The 21441-nt window shown below is 51.9% G+C and overlaps 2 protein-coding genes across 2 annotated transcripts in view; one reads left to right on the top strand and one right to left on the bottom strand.

Annotated features, from left to right (window-relative positions):
- Positions 1-2897: 2897 nt before the first annotated feature.
- med8 (mediator complex subunit 8) lies at positions 2898-5226 on the bottom strand. The gene is made up of 7 exons (XM_067230302.1): positions 4533-5226; positions 4188-4309; positions 3936-4080; positions 3683-3823; positions 3450-3537; positions 3125-3358; positions 2898-3035 (listed from the first exon to the last, which is right to left on the bottom strand). The coding sequence occupies exons 1-7, from the start codon at positions 4536-4538 to the stop codon at positions 2965-2967; spliced, it is 807 nt and encodes a 268-aa protein (XP_067086403.1). The 5' UTR covers positions 4539-5226; the 3' UTR covers positions 2898-2964.
- szt2 (SZT2 subunit of KICSTOR complex) overlaps positions 4921-21441 on the top strand; it is a gene marked incomplete at its 3' end in the record, with an annotated part of 40701 nt that continues 24180 nt past the window's right edge. The window contains 33 exon segments of the mRNA XM_067230303.1: positions 4921-5097; positions 5761-5886; positions 5981-6154; positions 6706-6876; positions 7059-7181; positions 7345-7504; positions 7691-7797; positions 7953-8163; positions 9068-9238; positions 9342-9573; positions 9812-9941; positions 10051-10196; positions 10337-10489; positions 10586-10700; positions 10829-11040; positions 11152-11388; positions 11795-11873; positions 12102-12190; positions 12779-12947; positions 13278-13392; positions 13614-13727; positions 13838-14038; positions 14549-14646; positions 15470-15608; positions 15781-16077; positions 16210-16405; positions 16630-16677; positions 17923-18050; positions 18976-19243; positions 19997-20168; positions 20446-20538; positions 20778-20853; positions 21107-21409. Of these exon segments, the coding sequence (XP_067086404.1) occupies positions 5074-5097; positions 5761-5886; positions 5981-6154; positions 6706-6876; positions 7059-7181; positions 7345-7504; positions 7691-7797; positions 7953-8163; positions 9068-9238; positions 9342-9573; positions 9812-9941; positions 10051-10196; positions 10337-10489; positions 10586-10700; positions 10829-11040; positions 11152-11388; positions 11795-11873; positions 12102-12190; positions 12779-12947; positions 13278-13392; positions 13614-13727; positions 13838-14038; positions 14549-14646; positions 15470-15608; positions 15781-16077; positions 16210-16405; positions 16630-16677; positions 17923-18050; positions 18976-19243; positions 19997-20168; positions 20446-20538; positions 20778-20853; positions 21107-21409 (5077 nt within the window).

Raw genomic sequence — 21441 nt, forward strand, 5'->3', positions numbered from 1 at the left:
GGAAATTATTAAACTGAGAATAGCCTACTCTAAACAAAAAAAACTCTTCCTTATGCACCAGGAGACTTTCTTATTAAGTTTACACATGAGGAAACATACCGCACATTATGCAATTAATCTTGTGACTAATTTCCAGTACACATTACTAAAACATTTAACAGGAGAAATTCATTTATCACGTAATATAATACTCTATAAAATGCTAATTGGATGTCTACAGAGGTCAACCCCATCCTTAACCCACTTTGTTAGCACTTTTTGTCTTCCAACTCCGCTGTGAGAAAAGTGCGATCTTTTACCTAACACCCGAAGAAGACAATTAATCTTTTCAACACAGAGCAGTTCCGCTCAATTCCCTGTCATGTAAGGATGAGTGGATTAACAGACGCTTTGTTCTGAAGGCAGGAGAATGTCCATTAGGCCTTGCGTTTGAACACATCTAGAGATACGGCGTGACCCTGTGCAGCTTTGAGCTGTCTCAGCAGAGCCTGTGACCAGCGTGGCTGACACTGCAAGATGTCCGCTTGGGGACAGAGGGTGTATGTAGGTCATCCAGCGACCTACGTCGTGTGACAGCACAGCAGTCATTGTCCTTGGCCGTGCCGGCCCGGCAGGACAGGGATTGGAGTGGACAGACCACGGGCACAGAAAGGCCCCCCACGCGTCAGCATGAACTTTCTCATCTCCTCCCTTCACCACTTTGACGTTATCAGGGCGGACAGAGCTATGTCCAGCCACATTACTCTCACCGTTGCTCCATTATTCATAATATAGGCTTAATGTTAGAGCAGTGTAGGAGGAGCCAAAGCATGCTACTCAAACAGCTTGGAGGACAGGTTCATAGTAGTTGTTCAGTGTAACGCCGATAGACAGATTTACTCATCCTATAATCCCCCCCCCCCCCCCCCCCAAAAGGACACATCGCTATCACCATTTTAACTAAAATGATTGTGACCAGCCGATTGATGTAGAGATCCATCCAGGCATAAAAATGGTAATTTCTAAAGATAAAAATGTAACTCATTGTTTGATCACTTTAATATGCCTCCACTCAGAGACTATTATTCTGATTTTGTCCAAACCATTTAACGGAAATTGCAGAACATTGACATCTTGTGGTCAAAGTATAAAAGCATCGTTCCCTTCAAGATTATTGAAGATTATAGTATTGAATGTCCTATATCTCTCTAATAATGACAGAAATCTGTGTGTGTTGTAGCAAACCAGGGGAATCAGACCAGCCAGTCCGGCACAGAAGGCAGGCCCATAGGCTTAAATTAGGGGAGGTGATAGAAGGAGTCCATCTGCCTGTTGAAATGCTGCAGCCACTTGGCACATGGCACTGGTCACACCTGCAGCCCATCAGGTGATCAGGGAAGGGCATAAATGGAGCCAGCCCAAGGCCGTACGTGGAGACAAAGGACCAGAGAGACAACCCTGGAGGAATGTTGTTCAGCAAAGAGACTCGCTGGAAAAAGACTGACCTCTCGCTCTGCTTTTAACCCCCACAGGACCACATCCCATGAAGGCCATCAGACCCCGGACGGGAAGAATCCTGATTTAAAGTTTGTCCCACTACCCTTACCCTGACATCCGTTATTAAAGGACAATTTATGTTAACGCTAAATGTCTCGAGTCCTATTTCATTATGAATCGGGCCTTCAAGTCCCCTGGTTTGCTGCAAGTTAGATTTTGTTTAGTTTCCCGCTAAACTAGACCCGGACACTCTGCAAAGTTCATATTCTGCATACGTCCTCTTTATAACCCAACGAGTGCAGTGCCGGGAAGCAATTTATAACGTAGAAAACAGCATACAATTGAAGGCTACATAATCATTTGCATGAATGTAGGCTACCACAGCATCGGCAATTTGACTAGAATAGATGTGGAGGTTGAACAAGTACTTCAGAGATGACAGAATTTCAATTGTAGTCAATTGGGAGTCAGGTGGCTGAGTGGTTAGAGAATTGGGCTAGTAATCAGAAGGTTGCCAGTTCGATTCCCTGCCAGGCGAGATGACGTTGTGTCCTTGGGCAAGGCACTTCACCCTACTTGCCTCGGAGGAATGTCCCCGTACTTACTGTAAGTCGCTCTGGATAAGAGCGTCTGCTAAATGACTAAAATGTCAATTGTGATCTGAGAAATATAGGTACCAATACCACTGAGAGGAAATGTCACCACCAGCTGCATCAGGGGCACTGCACTATCTGTAATTCCAGAAATCTGTGTCCGACATCATCGCGGGCACTGTGCCCTATATATAATACCAGGAATCTGTGTGTGTGTGCCATCAATTGTATCACAGGCACTATGCACTAGTGTTTGAAAATCAACTCATTATATATATATATATATATATATATATTTAATTTCATTAAGAAATTATGAAATAAAAAAATTATTTAAAAAAATTATATTACATATATTTCTTTGATTAAACGTTGCATTCAAATCTGATACACTTAAACAAAAAAATGGAGCAACATTAAATTTAGATTTACTATAATTCTAATTTATTTTAACTACAAATAGGTACGGTACAAAACTTTCTGCATCACTATTAGTATCCTCATCTGCCTCCTCACTGACGAGACACCAGAGATGTCGCCTACTAATTAATAAACTGCTTTGCGCAATTCCTGTGTTCTTAATTACGCATTAAATAATCAAAATAAAAGCTGCCCTTGTGTACACACTGCCCTCATTGAAATATGTAATTCAAGAAAAGCTGTTGCATTTAATAGAAGAAATACAGTATAAGACATTTGTGTAAAAAATCTTGGGTGCCCAAGACTTATGCACAGTACTGAATATATATAAACAATTTAAGTGAAGATAACATTAACAATCACATAATAAGCTATTGTTTATTTGTTTTAAAGACAAATGACACATAATACTTGAATGGCTTTTAATCAATGTTTAAATTATATCAGAACATGATCTTGTCCACCGTGAAGAATTTTATCGGTTATAGGGATGCATTGAACCCGAGGCTGACTTGATATTGGTCTTGATGCTGCTGGGCATTTTTCCTGTTTGGAAAAAAACAAACAAACAAAACATTCCTTAGAGAGTTGTTTAAATACATTTCATACAGCCACGTCTAACCGAGTCTGCATACCTGGCTGTCCTTGTTGCTGGGGTGGGGGTCCTCCCATACCAGCCTGCCCTGGAGCACCCCCACTAGTGACCTGCTGTAAGGTGGGGCCACCTGTCATCATGGCCCCTTGTCCGGGATGCCCAGGGGCCACGGGTCCCGGGGGCCTGCACTTCGACAGGCCCTTCCCAAAGCCCACAGCGGCCACCAGGGCGTTGGTGTCAGCGGGGTTGAAAGATGGTTTGTTCTGTCGTATCGCTAAGGGAGGGCACAGGAGGTACAGAGCATAAACGTTTGTTCCCCGTGTTTACACCGGGCTACTTAGAAACCCTTTCCGCCGACGGTTTACCTGCACTCTCGGCGTCTCTGTCGTCGCGAGGGTTGTTCAGCTTCTCCAGCAGATTGGAACAGAGCTTATTCAAAGTCTGGATCTGTTTCTATTGAGGGGTGAAAGTAAGGCTCTACAGAGTTATGTTCGGACCAAAGGAGAAGACTGACATCGTTTCATCCCAATAAAAAGGAGCAACGTCTGCTACATCTCTCCTGACCCGACAATCCCACGATCACCAATGAAAAGGTTACCTGAGCAAGTTCGGGGCCGATCCGGGCGGCCTCTGCACTCAACTGCTTCTCCTGCTCCTCCACCTCCGGGTCGGGCTTGGTCCGTAGGTGGTCCGGCACTATCTCATGGCTGAACACTGGGACGCGTTGCTCTGTCAGTTTCTGTACATTGGCAGCAGAGAATGTCTCGAGTTAAAAGGCCCTTGTGGAAAACCACAGGTGCAAGAGATGGAAATACGAAATGGCCACCCTCTTCCACAATATAGATACTTACTGCTAGTTCCTCGTCCCTGTCTGGAGACAGCAGGAGAGGTATTATAACCTGGTTGCGGAATGAAGGAGTCTTTTCATTCCTCAACAGTTTGTTGATGGTGTTTAATTGGCCGGACAACAAGGCAAAGTTGTCCAACACCGAGGGCCTGCACGATAGACAAAACATTATAATTGAAGCTTTTGTAATTGTATGTTTCTGTTAAGTAGACACCAGTGGGATGTCAGTACCAGATATGTACATAAGTACTCTTACCATGTCAAACGATCGTACTCATTTTCCAGTTTATAAATGAAATTGTGTAAAGCATTTTTCAGATGTGCAACGCGAGAAATAAGTGACTCCACCGATGCTTCCAGCTGCTTTTCTTCCCGTTGCTTGACGGAAAAGAATAAAAGTAATCAAATAAAGATCACATACGTACAGTAGCTTTCTGGCTATCAAGAATATTAGTTGACAGCAAGCCTACCATACAGTTGCTAATCTAGCTGCATGCACCGTAAAGCAGAACTAAAATGACTCAGTAACGTTATTATGACAATATACATATGTATATAAAAGGTTAGCTAGGTATAGCCTAGATAATCGAGTGGCACTCACCTGCATTATTATTATTATCCACTTTTCTCTATGAGTAAACCAACGTAAACCAACAGATATTGTTAGCCAGCAACTAGCTAGCTAGCTAAATGATGATCACGGAAGTAAACCAAACGAGGCTTACAGTAGTCGCTCGTCTGAGCAAAGGGAATAGCAATTTTTGTTCCACATACTTCGACGTATCCATAAGAAAACGATTTTAGGTTTAATGTAATTTGTAATTAATACGTAGCTATTACGTGTTCATTTAATGGACACAAAAGCATGCAAATAAGTATTAATAGACTGGTCCGTTGATACACAACACTCAGTGCCAGTATCGTGGGACGCAAACCGAGCTAGTGTTCAACCGGCTGAGAAACGAAGACGCAACACGAAGACGCATCCGGGTCTCAAGAAATAGTAAACAAAATACAGCAACAACGAAGCGCCGAACCACACATCCCTAATGAAAACCGAATTAACGTGGCGTATTTCATAACCAAATACTGCAGATACACTCGGAGCCTGGATCGAAAGTGCAAGTTATGCCATACAAGGCATGGCAGAGAGACAGGACAATGAGGTTAGCAGCAAATCACATAGTTGAATGTGCACGAGTTTTGCCTATTGACTAGCTAGTTGACCTGTCAATGCTTCCTGCCGATGCAACGGCAGTTTCGTGAGCTGGTTAGCTAGTTAGCTCTACAGACAGCAGTTCAACGATAACATGCGCTTGTGACATGCTTTATGAGGGATTCGCACAGAATAACAGGCTATGTTTATTTTGGTCTGTGGTCGTAGCTCAAGCCAGGAAAAGGATTGTGCAGTGTCAGGTTGCGTCACATGGCTTATGCAGTGAGTTGGTTTTGGTTTCTCGGGGTTGTAGATGTCATAGCTTTCGTACTACCCTTAAATATATGCTGTGCTCATTACGGAATTATGGATATACAGTAGATTGGAAAAGTGCTTTTCAGTATAAACATGAAAGTAACTGTCTAGCATGAACTAGACTTTTGAGCATGATACTTCCCCTGTTGAAAGAGAAACATCAACAGTATATTAGTTTGATCAGATTTAATCTGGCCTTAGAGGTAAAGTGCAGGCAGGTCCCAAAGACAGACATTGAAGGCAAATGCTCCTATCTCACCATGTGCAGTGTATGTAAACCCTGTGGAGTTACCTCGTAGGTATTCTTCAATACGATACCGTATGACTGAGATGATTTTGACTCTTGACTTTCTATGAGGTGGAGGAGGCAGGCCAAGTTTACCTGCTGATGAAGGAAGAGTACCGCATCTCCAGAAATGTGCGTCTAGCCTGGTTCCTCTGCAAACTCAATCAAGTCATCTGGCCGGCATCAAAGTCTGAACTGGTAAGTCTGTGATATATGATTCAAGCCATGTTATTTAAACAGATTGGTGTTTTTTTTTGTAAAATTCACCGATACGTTCTTTGATCATATGTAGTTAAACTCGGAGAATGAGCTGGACGTGCTCAGCATCTTGCCCAAGGGATGGCTGGCAGATTCTGCCCCCTCCGCCCTCCCTTACCTGCTGGTGCCCTCCACCCGGGTCTCCTTCCTGGCCCGGAGGTACCGCTTCATCATCGAACTGGACCTCAGCCCCTCCACTCGCATCGTGGTAAGATTGGATACTTCTTTAACAAAGTTCCAGTCTAGGGATGTTTTTCAAGTGGTATTTTAACGTTTTCATTGTGTGGACTGCGAAGGGTATACCTTGGTGAATGACCACGATCCCTTTTTCACAGTCCTGTGACAAATATCACCCCCGAATGGGATGGCTATTTTGGTTGACTGCCAAGATGTAGTCATGTGCTCATCCTTTAAATGATGCTTGCATGGCCGTTTCTACACCTGTAATCAGAATCAGAATGGGTTTTATTCGCAATGTAAGTTGACACAAACAACATTACATTTACATTTAGTCATTCAGCAGACGCTCTTATCCAGAGCGACTTACAGTAAGTACAGGGACGTTTCCCCGAGGCAAGTAGGGTGAAGTGCCTTGCCCAAGGACACAACGTCACTTTATACGGCTCGAACCGGCAACCTTCTGATTAATAGCCCGATTCCCTAACCGCTCAGCCATCTGACTCCCTGACTCCCTCAGACAAGGAAATAACTGTGGCAGGAAGATGCATAACATACGCCGTCTTGTCTTTTGGTTCGCAGGACGACAGCACAGGGGAGATGATCTTCGATGAGGTCTTCCACGCCCTGTCACGGTGCTTAGCCGGCCTCGTCCGACCCTTTCACGTTCCCGGTACAGATCTCGTTTTCCAGCCGGAGATCTTCATCACCATCCTCGCGTATTCCTCCATCATCGGGCTCAGTTCACACCAGGTGCGTACAGCATTCGTGCTACTGTCCTGTATACCAATGTACTTACATTGCACAGTAAGATAAGCTTGAACCATTTTCTCCTGGAGACAAGTGCCCGTACCCGTGTTAAGAGTCCGAAACGGGAAAAGAAACCACACTGAAGTGTGGAGTGTACGGGCTTATATCTTTATTTTGTTGTGTAGGTGCTGGTACAGGGTTGTCAGCTGGACCGGACCGACTTGGACCAGTTCCTGCAGCAGATCTATCAACAGCTCCGGGCGGTGGAGAACAACATAGCCGAGGTCCTCCAACTGCAACACGGCCAGGCAAGACCCACGCACGTTTCACCTGCCCCCCGCGCGTTCACCTGCCCCCCCCGCTCGTCCCTCCGACGAGACGTCCCCCCCCCCCCCCCCCCCCTCTCCTGCACCCTCGTCACCCTCTCCTGGGTTCTGACGTGTCAGTCACGGTGCTCCTTCCTCCCTCCAGTCTTCTGTACCCAGCCCGGGCCTCGTGGGCGAGGTCGTCGTCGAGGAGCAGCCGCAGAAGAAGCAGGGGGTCTCCATGGTGACGGCCGACGTAGGGCTGGTCAGCATGGTGCGTCAGGGCATCCTGGCCCTCCAGCTGCTTCCGCCCAACTCCAGCGCAGGTGGGCTCGCTCGATCTCTTCAATTTGTCGTCGTACTTTTTCTTCTTCTTCCGCAGTACTGTATATCTTCACCGTCCCAATCGAGATGGGGTCAATCGGTGAACTGTACGATAACTGTGGCGCCCGCTCGCTATTCGGAAGTGTTGGGGGGGGCTTAATCGCTTTTTCCGTCACCTTTTCGGGCAGGTATAATCATAATCACGGACGGAGTGACCAGTGTGCCTGACGTAGCCGTGTGCGAGACCCTCCTCAACCAGCTGAAGAGTGGAACCATCTCCTGCTCCTTTGTTCAGGTACAGAGATAGCAGGGCCGTACTCTCAGGCTTACATGTGGCTGTCAATCTCCAGTCAGCAAGCACAGGCATGAGTGGACCGTCTCGCCGTCAAAGTTCGGCCATCAATCCGTCGTTTGATCCGCTGCCATTTTCCCCCGTGCCTCCCCCCTCAGGTGGGCGGGGCCTACTCCTACGACTGCAGCTTCGGGTACATCCCCAACGTGGAGCTGATGAAGTTCATGTCGCTGGCCACGTTTGGCTCCTACATGTCCAGTTGTCTCGAGCCAGACCCGGCCAGCCAGGACATGAACACCTACCACAAGGCCTTCCTCACCTACTCCTTCCTGAAAACCAACGAGTCCATGAACCCAGAGTACTACAGCAGTAAGAGCCATTTCGGCGTTGCAGAAAACATGTTTGGCGTGATTGCTGGGTATTATTATTATTGGACGTTTTTTGAATGTCCTACAACCACAAATTGCATTGCTCTTTTTGCTTTATGAGTGCAAAGCTGTTTGAGCTGCATGTGCGTCATTCTCACAAACAGAAGGAGGGTTGCTTAAGGACAGGCCAATTACCTGGGCTTTTTAGCTGAACAAATGCTCAGACAAAAAGTAGCTTCACAAAGAAGCCCTCTCCCATCGTCCAATAAGCTTTCATTATCTTCAAATCTTGTTTGAGCCTTGCCTTGCCTAGTCAGTCAGTGGTTTCTTTTTGACAAGGTTGATTACATGTTATGTCGTAAGTGCCAGACGTAATAGCTGGTTGGACAGGTCTTCAGACTGCAAAGTATTTTTGTTTAATTTAGTCTTCTTTGCCTTTAGATGTGTACAGCCCATATAATGGTACTGGTTTGAGTGACATAGCTCCTTTCCTTTATGTATTTTTGTAATGAACGTAGTTTAGCACAAAATGAAAATGATTGATGTTCAGACCCATGACAGGTGGGAGCACATTTCCCAGCAAATGTGATGTGAGAGTACTATTTTGGTTCGAGGGGAAAGGTTTTTGGGAACAGCCATGCCAGCTTTTCACATTTACATTTACATTTAGTCATTTAGCAGACGCTCTTATCCAGAGCGACTTACAGTAAGTACAGGGACATTCCCCCGAGGCAAGCAGGGTGAAGTGCCTTGCCCAAGGACACAACGTCAGTATGCATGACCGGGAATCGAACTGGCAACCTTCGGATTACTAGCCTGATTCCCTCACCGCTCAGCCACCTGACTCCCTTTTCAAAGGGAACCGATGCCCGAGTATTCACCAGGGCGTACGCGCTGTGTTCCAGTGTCCGACCACAAGCTCTTTAACGAGCACCTGGTGTCAGCCAATGGAAACCCGGCGCTGGTGATGCGCAGGAAGAAGCACACGGAGAAGGAAGTGCACGCCCACCTGGTCAGCGTGGTGTCCGTCCGGCTCCGAGAGGGCTACACCATCCGAGAAATCAACCTCACCAAAGGTACGGTCCCACCAAATGCCCCAACCCTGTCTTCCCCCCGCAAGACACACGATCCCATCTCCCGTTTCGTGCGACCTTTTTTCGGGTCGGGTCTTCACCACAGGTGGCGCTCAGCTGGAGGTGAAGCTGGTTCTCCTGTGGAAGCACAACATGCGCATCGAGTACCTGGCCGTCGCCTCCTGGCCCCTGGACCCGGCCAAGCGCACCACCCGGGTGGAGGTGACCATGGAGGGCAGCTACGACATCCTGCACGACATCAGCTGCACCCAGAGGAAGCCCATCACCAGCCCGTACCGCACCGCCGTCATCCGGCGCTTCTGGAACACTCTGCAGAGGTCTGCCTGGTTCTTTGTTAGGGACTATTAGCCAACAGACATGAGCCAGGACACTGTTCATGTCCTTGTGTTTATAGAGTTTGATTTTAAAAGGTGTCTTATGCATGACCCCCCCACACACACACACACACACACCTTGGGCAGCCCCCCAGGCCCTCACACAGTTTGAACACTGCGCTTTCCTCATCTGATCAATCCTCTCCTGCATTTGTCCCCCCTCTCCGCGCCCGCACCACAGCATCAACCAGACCGACCAAATGCTGGTCCACCTGCAGTCATTCAACACCCTCCCCGAGAACTACACCATCCCCGAGAGCACCAAGAACGGGGTCCCCCTCTTCTACATCCCCCCCGGGTCCACCACCCCCGTACGTACCGTCGGCCTGACCCTGCATCCAACCCTAACCCCGCTAACCGCCTTTCCACCTGCCCGCCAGCACTTGTCGCCTGGTCTCACTGTGCCCCCCCCCCCCCCAGGTGCTCTCTCTGCAGCACGGTGGCTCCAAGGACTCCTCCCAGTCCCAGTTCGCCTCCTACTGGAAGCCCATCCTCTCCATGGACGCCAACTTCTGGCAGAGATGGCTGCACATGCACCGCATCGCCATCATCCTGGAGCATGACATGTGAGGCCTTCTACGCCACAGCGTCAGAACATTTGAATGTGGTGGAAAACCAAAACAAAAGTGGCCCAATAAAATGGCCACTTCAGTGAACCAGTTTGGTTTCTCCCCGAGTCGTTGTCATTATGTCGTCATCTCCACAGGCCTGTACCCAAGCACCTCCACACAGCTGGGAGTAACGGGCGCTTCAGCACCATCCAGTGCCGCATCTCCCACTCCGCCCTGACCTCCCTGCTGAGAGACTGGAGCAGCTTTGTGTTGGTCGAGGGCTACTCCTACGTCAAGCTCATATACAGGTGGGGAAGCCGGGAATCTTGGGAAGTGTAGTCCGGGGGGGGGGGGGGGGGGGGGGGTTGGTTACGAGGCGCTAACGCGCCGTTGTCGTTCCGCAGTGGCTCCGAGCAACCGCCCAACTCCTTCTACCTGGTGCGTCTCATATCCAAAGCCCCCTGCATGGTGCTGCGTCTGGGGTTCCCCATCGGCACGCTGGCCCACACCAGGAACAAGGTACGGGGGGAATCGACCCAACAACCCACCAGCCTGACTAGCCTATCAGCTCCCAATGAATGATTTGTTTATTGTATATTTTCTCTGTGATGCAACCCATTCGGTCGGCGCCCTTCGTCTTCCCACAGATCGTGGACGATCTCCGGGAGCAGATCCTGAAGCTGCGCTTCCCCCACCGCGTCCAGAGCAAGGAGGCCACGCCCAGGACCAAGAGGAAGATCCTGGGCCACCCTTCGCCCTCCAAGTCGCCTCCTCTCCCCGCCCCCGCCCCCAAGCCCGCCCTGTCCGACCGGCCGTGCGTGGTGGTCCTCAACAAGCCCCTGGAGAAGCTGCTCATTCGGTCCGCGCACGGCAAACACGCGCGAGGGCATTGTTTGTTTTTCGACCAAAAGAATTCCTCCGATGAGACGTTTTTCGCTGACGTTTTTCCCCCCTCCCTCCCCCCCTTCAGGTACGAGAAGCTCCCCTCCGATTTCCGCACCCCCTTCATCCTCAACATGGAGAACTTCACCCAGCCCGCCAGCATGTCGGCCCCCCTCAGCGTGGCGGCCAACCGCACCGCCTCGTCCACCCTGGCCTCGCTCTCCCGCTACTTCCTGCACCGCCGCTGGGTGTGGACGGTCCAGAACGCCCCGGGGACGGCCGTCCCCCAGCAGGCCGTGGCCCACATCCTGTCCATGCTTTCCGAGTGAGTTCCTCGCCGCCGCCAAAGCGGCCCCCGCGCACTTGCCCGCCGTTCCCGCAGCGTTAACGGGCGGCCAAACATCTGTTATGAGTGTCGCGGCCCTGATCACTCCACTGAGGATTTCTTTATTGAACCGCCATTAAAACGAGGGTTAAGCAAAAACGATATAGCAAGTTTTGATTAGGAATTCGGTTCCTCATTATTCAATGTTACGCCGTTAGTGCTTAAATAATTAGCGTGTGTGTGTGTGTGTGTGTGTCCCCCCCCCCCCCCCCCACAACCAGCTGCAGTGTTCATGAATAAGTAATTGGCAACAGAGTTGGCTTGGGTTCCTGAGTAGATAAACAGAGACAGCCGCTTGACGGCATATGAAAGCGTTGCCTGAGAGTGTGTCTACGTGTTTGCCCAGGATCCGTCTGTCGGAGGGCTTTCACTTCGCTGCCAGCGGGGAGGGCATTGTCAACATGGTGATGGAGCTGCCAATGAAGGTGAAACAACATGGCTGCTGCCAAGGAACAGCTAATATTTACCAGACTACTGCACTCTAGGCCACTCTACTCATTAAGCACAGAGGTTGAATTTGGACTGTTTTGGACCTTTCTGACTGACCGTTAACCATAGTGTTTTATCACCGTGACACAGTACATCATTTGTGGCTAAACCTTTTTTTTCTTTTTTTTCTCTCCTGAATTCAATTATTATCCATGTTACTCCAGGACGTGCCCTTAGCCGAGGAAAGAGCCAGTCCCACCTGTATTGTACAGTACATACTCTTCCCCCCTCACTCTACCTCGACCAAAGACAGGTAAGGTTGCAAAACCAGGAAATACTTTACACTTCTAAATGTCTGTTTTATTGAAGAATGGACATTAAACATTCACACAACACCTTGGGTCCATCATGTAAATGTGCCCGATGTAGCCACACAGGCTAACCTTTCATGTCCAGCCCCTAGCAAGTCGACGGTATTTTAAAAACATAAAAAAAAAAAAAACACACAAGATCCCACACAAAACAGTGAAACGACGACATCCGCGGCGAGTCCCCCTACGCTGTCTCCTCAACCTCCTCAGGCCGTCTCCTCAGTCCGTCTCCTCAGTCCGTCTCCTCAGTCCGTTTCCTCAGTCCGTCTCCTCAGTCCGTCTCCTCAGTCCGTTTCCTCAGTCCGTCTCCTCAGTCCTTCTCCTCAGTCCGTCTCCTCAGTCCGTCTCCTCAGGCCGTCTCCTCAGTCCGTCTCCTCAGTCCGTCTCCTCAGTCCGTCTCCTCAGTCCGTCTCCTCAGTCCGTCTCCTCAGTCCGTCTCCTCAGGCCGTCTCCTCAGTCCGTCTCCTCAGTCCGTCTCCTCAGTCCGTCTCCTCAGTCCTTCTCACCCGCTGTTCCCCGCGCGACTCTAGCTTCTCCACCGACGACGACAACGACACGGAGGTGGAGGCCATCGACGCCGACACGGAGCTCAACCTGGTGACGGAGTGCTGGGTGGAGCCTCAGAGCGGCACGGTGATGAGCGGCCTGGACCAACACAGGCACTTCAAGGGCCTGGCCTTCCAGGAGATCCCTCAAGCGGTCAGTAAGACCCACTGTACTCAATAAAATATCTATATATATACAGTACCAGTCAAAAGTTGGGAAAATGTGTCCAAACTTTTGGTGCGAGTCTAAAGTTTGGACACATCTTCAAGGAAAATGTGTCCAAACTTTTGACTGGTACTGTATATACATAGATATATATAGATGGAGATAGATATATATATATAATAATAATAATACAAATGTAATTAAAAAGTTTAATAATACAGAATAATAATAATTCAAATGTACATAAAACACTGACGGAGGTCAGTGCAGTACGTATCTCTGCGTTGATAGATATTAGCGGGACTGCTTTGTCGACAGATCTTTCCCCGGGACTTGACCTGCATGTCCACCATGCTGACCTTTGAGTACCTCAGTCAGCTCTGCCAGAACAAGGAGCAGGTTTACCCCAGCCCCGTGGCCAAAGACCTGGGAGGTGGGTTCAACACACCCCCTACACTAGCCCCTCATCGCCAACACACCAACCCGTAACATCCACACCACCCTTTTGCCCTGCTACTCTACCCCCCGCCACATGGACCGTTTAGAAACCTCCAACTCTTCCGGTTGGTTGCTTAAAGGCACAGGATAGATATGTTTTGTTTGGTGACGTGGGTCTGTGAGTCAGACCGATGCTCTTAACTGGTTGTGCCGCAGGAGAAAGCCCCGCCCTGGAGGACTGCATCCACACGGTGCCCTTTCAGTTCGACCTCATCCAGCTGCTTCCAAAGTGCCAGCAGATCGAAATCTTCTTCCTCACCCTCGGCAAAGGTGACCTTTTGACCCTTAAAATAACATCATCCAGGCCTGGGTGACTCGCTTGATTAGGGGGAATGGATTCCGGTGGATTGACAACCTTTCTCCCCCGTTTACCGTTGCAGTGGAGGGGGTAGAGGAGCACCAGGACGCCCCCTGCCTGCCCAACGAGCTGCTGCTGGGCCTGTTCCACGGCAGCCTGCAACAGGAGCTGAGCGACAGGGAGATCCCCCTGGCTGACGGCGACCACGCCGCCTTCATGCACCACATCCTCCGGCGGGAGCGGGAAGGCCACGTCGCCCCTTTCTCTCTCCCCGTCCTCAAGGGTGGGTCGCTCGGACTTCCCTGCTCGTGTAACAGGGTTAGCTGACTAGCTAACTCCAGCTAACTCTCTAGCTAACTCCAGCTAACTCCAGCTAACTCTCTAGCTAACTCCAGCTAACTCTCTAGTTAACTCCAGCAAACTCTCTAGCTAACTCCAGCTAACTCTGCCTAACTCCAGCTAACTCTCTAGCTAACTCCAGCTAACTCTCTAGCTAACTCCAGCTAACTCTCTAGCTAACTCCAGCTAACTCTCTGCCTAACTCCAGCTAACTCTCTAGCTAACTCCAGCTAACTCTCTAGCTAACTCCAGCTAACTCTCTAGCTAACTCCAGCTAACTCTCTAGCTAACTCCAGCTAACTCTCTGCCTAACTCCAGCTAACTCTCTGCCTAACTCCAGCTAACTCTCTGCCTAACTCCAGCTAACTCTCTGCCTAACTCCAGCTAACTCTCTGCCTAACTCCAGCTAACTCTCTAGCTAACTCCAGACTGACCTGTTGTGTTGTCCCCACAGAGGAGTGGCTGAGGCCTCCGGACAGGCAGGATCTGGGGACGTCTCTCCACACTGTGGGTAGCAGCAAGGAGGTCACGGGCTCCACTAGCACCTTACAGGTACAGCTCCCTACCAGGCACAGCCAGGGAAGGTTCTAGACCCTGAGGGGGGGAGGTGTCAAGTTGGGGGGAAGTTGTATTGTCAGAGGGGACAGATACATTCACATTATTGTTGCCATATCATTTTCTTAACTTCGTTGAAGGCCTTAACAGGCAAAATACCATGTTTATGATGTCTTGCCTGCTGTGCGTGTGTGTGCGGGTGTCTTGCCTGCTGTGCGTGTGTGTGCGGGTGTCTTGCCTGCTGTGCGTGTGTGTGCGGGTGTCTTGCCTGCTGTGCGTGTGTGTGCGGGTGTCTTGCCTGCTGTGCGTGTGTGTGCGGGTGTCTTGCCTGCTGTGCGTGTGTGTGCGGGTGTCTTGCCTGCTGTGCGTGTGTGTGCGGGTGTCTTGCCTGCTGTGCGTGTGTGTGCGGGTGTCTTGCCTGCTGTGCGTGTGTGTGCGGGTGTCTTGCCTGCTGTGCGTGTGTGTGCGGGTGTCTTGCCTGCTGTGCGTGTGTGTGCGGGTGTCTTGCCTGCTGTGCGTGTGTGTGCGGGTGTCTTGCCTGCTGTGCGTGTGTGTGCGGGTGTCTTGCCTGCTGTGCGTGTGTGTGCGGGTGTCTTGCCTGCTGTGCGTGTGTGTGCGGGTGTCTTGCCTGCTGTGCGTGTGTGTGCGGGTGTCTTGCCTGCTGTGCGTGTGTGTGCGGGTGTCTTGCCTGCTGTGCGTGTGTGTGCGGGTGTCTTGCCTGCTGTGCGTGTGTGTGCGGGTGTCTTGCCTGCTGTGCGTGTGTGTGCGGGTGTCTTGCCTGCTGTGCGTGTGTGTGCGGGTGTCTTGCCTGCTGTGCCAGAGCTTCAGTAACGCTGACCTGGTGGACGAGGAGCCAGACCCAGGCCGCAGAGACTACTCCACGCCTCAGTGGAAATGCTACGCCAAGTACATCAGCTCCCAGCAGATCCTCCTCACCTTCCTCCCCGCCACCTTCACCGGTACGCTGCCTCCAAAATAATTAAACCCCCCCCCCCCCATCCCCCTCCCTCCGGTTTGGAATTCCTCGGTGGATATAATCGACGAGGCTCTAAATGCCTCTGTGTGTGTGTGTGTGGGGGGGGTGGGTATTTCCCCAGCTAGTACCAAAGGTTTGTTTTCTCCTTCTCCAAGACGTGCTGATGTTGATAACCTCTGGCCTGGACTCGGAGCTTCAGGGTGGCGCCGTGCCAGAGGACGACGCCATCACGCCCAGCCACAAGCCGCAGGCCGACGGTCTCCCGGGCTCCACCGACGGGCTGGAGAGGGGCGAAGACGGGCCCGGGAGGGGCTCCGGCGGCGGGGCCGCGTCGCCCCCGCTCTCCCCCGGGTCGGACGGCCCGGCGAGGAGCCCCGGCGAGAGCTCCAGGGAGGAGCAGGGCAGCTGGGAGACCGGGGACCCGGAGATCGAGAACGGGTCTGCGGGTACAGGTTGGGGGACGAGGCCTCCTGGAGGGTCTACATGCACACACACTGTATACACTTTGAACTCTCATTGCTCGCTCGCTCATCCCCCCCAACCACCCACCCACCCCCACACACACTCTTTCTCTCTCTCCCTAGTGTTGGAGGAGAGGGATGGGGTGCAGTTCTTTGAGCCCCACAAGAGGGACTTCCACATCACCTTCGGCAGGCAGAGCTCGGGTGACCCCGCCCGGCCGCGCTGCCCCGTCTACGTGTACAACTGCTCCCTGGACTCCCTGAAGGAGCAGCTCGTGCACCCCCTCTCCAACCGCCAGCCCCGAGACATCTTCTTCAGGTACCCAACACTGCCCCCTAGTGGCGGGGGAGGGCCCACAGCAGGTCCAAACGTTTTCCCACAAGTATGCGAAAACGTCCGTCATTCGGATTCGGAATGTGCCGGAAGCTTTCTGGCAGTGGGCCTGCCAGGCATGCTGTGGTTGTGTAAAGACCCCCCCCCCCCACCCCCCACCCCCCTTGCTAACGTGTGCATCTCTGGTTGTCTTCCTTGGGTGGGAATAGACCTCAAGATGCTGACTCCTGGGCGATGTATCAGCAGATGAAGTTCAGGTAGCATTGCCCGCTGCTTCCTGCCTCTCAGCTCTTCTCCTCCCCCCCCCCCCCCCCCCTGGGCTGGAGCTGTGGGGGCCTGGGCGGGGTGGGTGGTTGGGGTTGGTGGGGGTGAAAGGAGCATAGAACTCAGAAAAGACTCTGCTCTGCTGCACACCGGGAATGACTGAGTGAGTGGTGTCTGACCTGGGTGGAGGTTTGGGCCGGCTTCTTTCGTTGTCTTTAACCTCCCCCCCCCTCTCCTCCGGGGTTTGTGTTGCCATAGGAACGATGTATCTGCCTCCAGAACGGACAGCTGTCTCCATCGGGGGTTTGGGGGAGAAAAGGTTACCTCAGAGCTCCACGTGTTTCGCTTGAGAAACACACTCATACTGCGGGAACTGAACCTGGGAAAGTCGAAATCGAAATATTGATATGGTCAAATCTTTTTTTCACATTTTATTTTAAATCTTTTGTGGAGACCCCCCCCCCCCCCGCCCCCCCCGACACTGTTAGTCTGCTGGCAGATACAGACGGGTGTGACAACATTCACCGACTTTGTGTTGTGGGATTGAAACTAAAATCAAAACTCTACTAAAGATGATTGCATGTCCTGGTCAAACTGATTCCTCGATGGTCCTGGTTTTGTACGCTGTGACACACGTCGATGCTTTGCAGCCAAGATCGTTTTATAGTGGGGCTTGATATACCCCTGCTGACAGACAAATGAAAGTTTCAAATAGCGTTGTTTTATGGATAAGCAAAGGCAGGCCTCGGTGCGCAAGGACCTCAAGGCTTGATGTGAGAAACGACTCCCAGCAATAAATAATATTGGGCTTTCGACATGTCGGATGATTGTTTGCTTCAAGTGCTAGCCCGATATCCCAGCTTGAAACGCATGCTTTTCACCACAAGCTTGGTTTGTGTGCTGTCCTTGCAGTCCCCCCCTGAAGGCATTCCACCGCATCACACGGATTGGGGACAGTGTGTTTGTTTATTAACAAAGCTGGGGGAACGCGACTCTGGGCTGAAGCGATGCGTTTTGTGGAGGAGACGCGTGCATGAGGGAGTCGAGGGTCAAAACAGGGCCGGGTCCTGTCCCCCTTTGGTGGTTTTGGCTCCGACGAATCGGCTCTCCTCCTCGTGGCTCGCACACTTACTGACAGATCTGCTCCAGTGGTGTCCTGGCTTGGGCCTGCCTCTCTCTCTCTCTCTCTTAACGGTGTGTGGTGTGTGTGTGTGTTCTCTCCCCCCCTCCTCCCGTAGGCCTCTCTCCCAGGAGCGCAACAGCACCTCCTCCTGGACAGACGTGACCTCCCAGGCCCACAAGCACAAGGAGCTGGCCAGCTACTGCAGCCTGCTCCAGGAGCACTACCACCAGAACTACGTCAGAGGTGACCACCCCCCCCCCTCCCCCCCGCCCCTGCATCTGTCGGCCGCCTCCGCTCCGCTCCTAACAACCCCCTTTCAATAAACTCCCCCGGAAACGCGCCAGCTCAGTCATAAATGACGCAGGGGAGGGCTCAATTACAATTCTCGCTGTTTTTACGGCAGCAGAGGTGGGTGGGGAGGAGGGCGGGGAGGGGGGAGAGATGGTGAGTTTCAAGATGGGAGCATGTGGACGAGGGACCTGTTATTGACCGTAGCCCGAACAGCTGGTTTCCCCTCAGCCCCCCGTCGCCGGGCGGAGTAATGAGTTCTCGCCGCCCCCTCCCGGGGTACCAGGCGTCAAGATAGCGTCGCTCGACCGCTCTCCGCCTCTCCGCCCGACAGCCCCGTCTCACCTGCGCCATCCAGCACCCGGCCCTGCGAATCAATTAAAGCCGTCTTTTTAAGCTGTCACCCCCCCCCCCCCGATCGCTCCTTTCTGCTCCGCGTCGGGCGGCATCTGTAAATGTCAGTTAGGAGGCGAACCGCACGGCTTCGGCGTGCGGTTCCGCCTCCCCCCCTGACAAGCTGATGGCTTTTACATTCGCGCGCGGCTCAGGTGCTGTCATGCACATACAGCCGTTTCCCCCCAATGCGTGCGCGCTGAAAGCATCACTCAAACAGTCGTTTGGCACTTGATGAATAGAAATGTATTTTTACCACCTAGCCCCCCCACCCCCCCCCCCTCCCTCCAAGTGATACGTTTTATTTAAATGTGTTTTTATGATACGTTTTGACTAATATTCTTGAACTTTGCGCTCTCTGGATCTGTGAGCCTGCGTATGTAATGACTTCGAAAAGAAGCACAGTTTACAGCTTCGGTAATTGGATGTAGACAAAGTTGACGTACCGTGTATGTATGTGTGTGTGTGTGTGCGTGTGTGGCGGCAGGTGTGTACCGCAGCCTGCAGCAGTCCTACGGCATCAGCTCCCAGGACGTCCTCACCGCCATGGACTACTGCGAGGAGTCCCTCCAGGAGATCGACATCACGGCCTTCCTGCAGACCCTGTGCGGTCACGTCCGGGTGTTCCGGGAGCGCCACCAACCCCTGGGAGCGTGTGGCGGCTCCCCGAGGCACGCCAGCAGCCCCGCCACCTTCGTCCTCGGGGAGGCCGAGGAGGAGGGGAACGACAGCGCCGCCCTCGCCTCCTCGTCCAGGTACGGCCTGAACGCCCGCACCTGTCGAGGAACACGGGGGGGTGGGACTCGAACACAAGGCCATACGGACACACGGACTCATACCGCTGGGGAATCAAACTGGGATTTGAACCCCGATTATGCTACAGGAATACACAGGGATGTACTGTAGAGGAATCAAACTGGGATTTGAACCCCGATTATGCTACAGGAATACACAGGGATGTACTGTAGAGGAATCAAACTGGGATTTGAACCCCAGTCATACTACAGGAACACACAGAGATATACTGTAGAGGAACCCAGTTGGGATCTGAACCCATGCTGTACTGATACTCAGGTACATTTGAGTCGTTCTGTTATGTGGTACTGCTGCAGAGCCTTGCACGAGTATGTCTTGTTACGTTTAAATTGTATTCATTCTGAAGTTGCTTGTATCCAAAGCAACGTCGTGTGGGCCACATTCATCCGCTAGCTACTGTAATCAACATGTTATTCTTGCTATATGCACTACTTGAGCAATTGAGTTGTTATAGTTGCGCGGCAGTAATCCCTCTTTGGATTGCTTCTCTGCTAGCTGAGATGTGGTTACTTTCCAAAATGTGGGTAGTGTCAGGCTGTCGAACCAGGCACTTCTGATCCTTGCTCCCTGCTGCACTTTCAAAAAGCAAACTATTTTCACGTCGCTTTGGATAAAAGCGTCTGCTAAATGACTAAAACGTTCTCATCTTACAAACCCGTGTTAACCCCCCCTCCCGTCCCCTCTGCTGCCAGTATTGAGATGGAGGACGTCAGCGAGGCTGAGTCCAGGGGCAGGGCCTCCGCCCCGGCCTCCCCTCTGGCCCGGGACCAGCCCTGGACCCCCCGCATCCCAGAGTTCCCTCTGTCTCTCCTGCAAGCGCAGGAGAAGTGTGAGGTGTACCCGGACCTGCACAAAATCATCCAGGTAACAAGCCTGGACACCGCGACCACGCTAACTGTTCCTTGTCACGCTTGGGTTGGTTCGGTTTGGATTTTTTGTCTGTCAGTGAAAACGACAAGAGTCTTAAAGAACGGAATCGCAGATGATTAGATCAGTCTGCCGATCGATCCACAACCAGAATCCACCACCAAACCCCACGACATAAACGATGCTAGTCGGTGACAATTCTCGTGCCACACACTCGCTTGTTTCATCACGTGCATCCGTGAATTAGTTCTCATTCGTTGCGTGGTTTCGACAGGACAAATTCATGGAGATCGGAGCTCAGTTTTTCAAGACGGTGCCTTCCAACCCACACTACTTCTACTACTGCCCGCCGTCGTTGAAAAAAGAGGTGGGTGGAACATTTCTGTTTCTCCTCTGCGGTTCCCACTCTCGCTTTCTCTTTCTTTCTCTCTCTTTCTTTGTCTAACTCTATTTCTCTCACACTCTCTCCCTCACTCTCATTCTTCCCCACTCTGTCTGTCTCTCTCTCTCTCTGTCTCTGTGTCTTTCTGTCTCTGTCTCTCTCTCTGTCTCTCTCTGTCTCTGTCTCTCTCTGTCTCTGTGTCTCTCTCTGTCTTTCTGTGTCAGGAGGATTCAGATGGAGAGGAGGAGAGGAGACCCAGTGAGGAGGTGGTGTCGGAGGCAGAGCCCGCCACTGAGGACGGTGAGAGAACCCCTTGAACCCACAACCACACGCCTTCACGTACCTAACCGCTCGTAAACGCCTCCGAAAGTAGGAGGAGGGGGAGGTTTAGCGTCAGCTGCCCCATTCAATAGTTATCTACCTCGAGCGGCTAACCTGAACGGGCGAGTTTAACTAGTTTATCGCCAACCGTCGAGCGAAACCAGCCAGCGTAGCGCCAGCCGCCGCCGCCGCCGCGCCCCGAGTTCACGCTCTGGGTGCTCCTTGCCCACAGAGAACGTGTCGGGCTGCTGCATCGTGACGGAGAGCGACACCGACCTGGAGGTGGAGTACGAGGAGCGGGCGGGCGGCGGGCGCTCGCAGGCGGGGCGGTACGACGAGGAGTCCGCCTCCGACTCGGACACGGTGAACCAGGACGAGGACTCCTTCAGCGTCCTGGACGGCGACTCCCTGCTGGAGGCCGAGGGCGGGGGGCCCCAGCCGGAGATGCCCCCCCTGTTCGTCCACCTCACCTGCTCCGTCAACATGAAGAGCTGCCACGGCTCCAGGCCCATGCAGACCCTGCCCACCTGCCTGGGTAGGTGTACACACACACACATACACACACAC

The sequence above is a fragment of the Osmerus mordax genome, chromosome 27 (genome assembly GCF_038355195.1).
Source record: "Osmerus mordax isolate fOsmMor3 chromosome 27, fOsmMor3.pri, whole genome shotgun sequence".
NCBI classification, from domain to species: Eukaryota; Metazoa; Chordata; class Actinopteri; order Osmeriformes; family Osmeridae; genus Osmerus; species Osmerus mordax.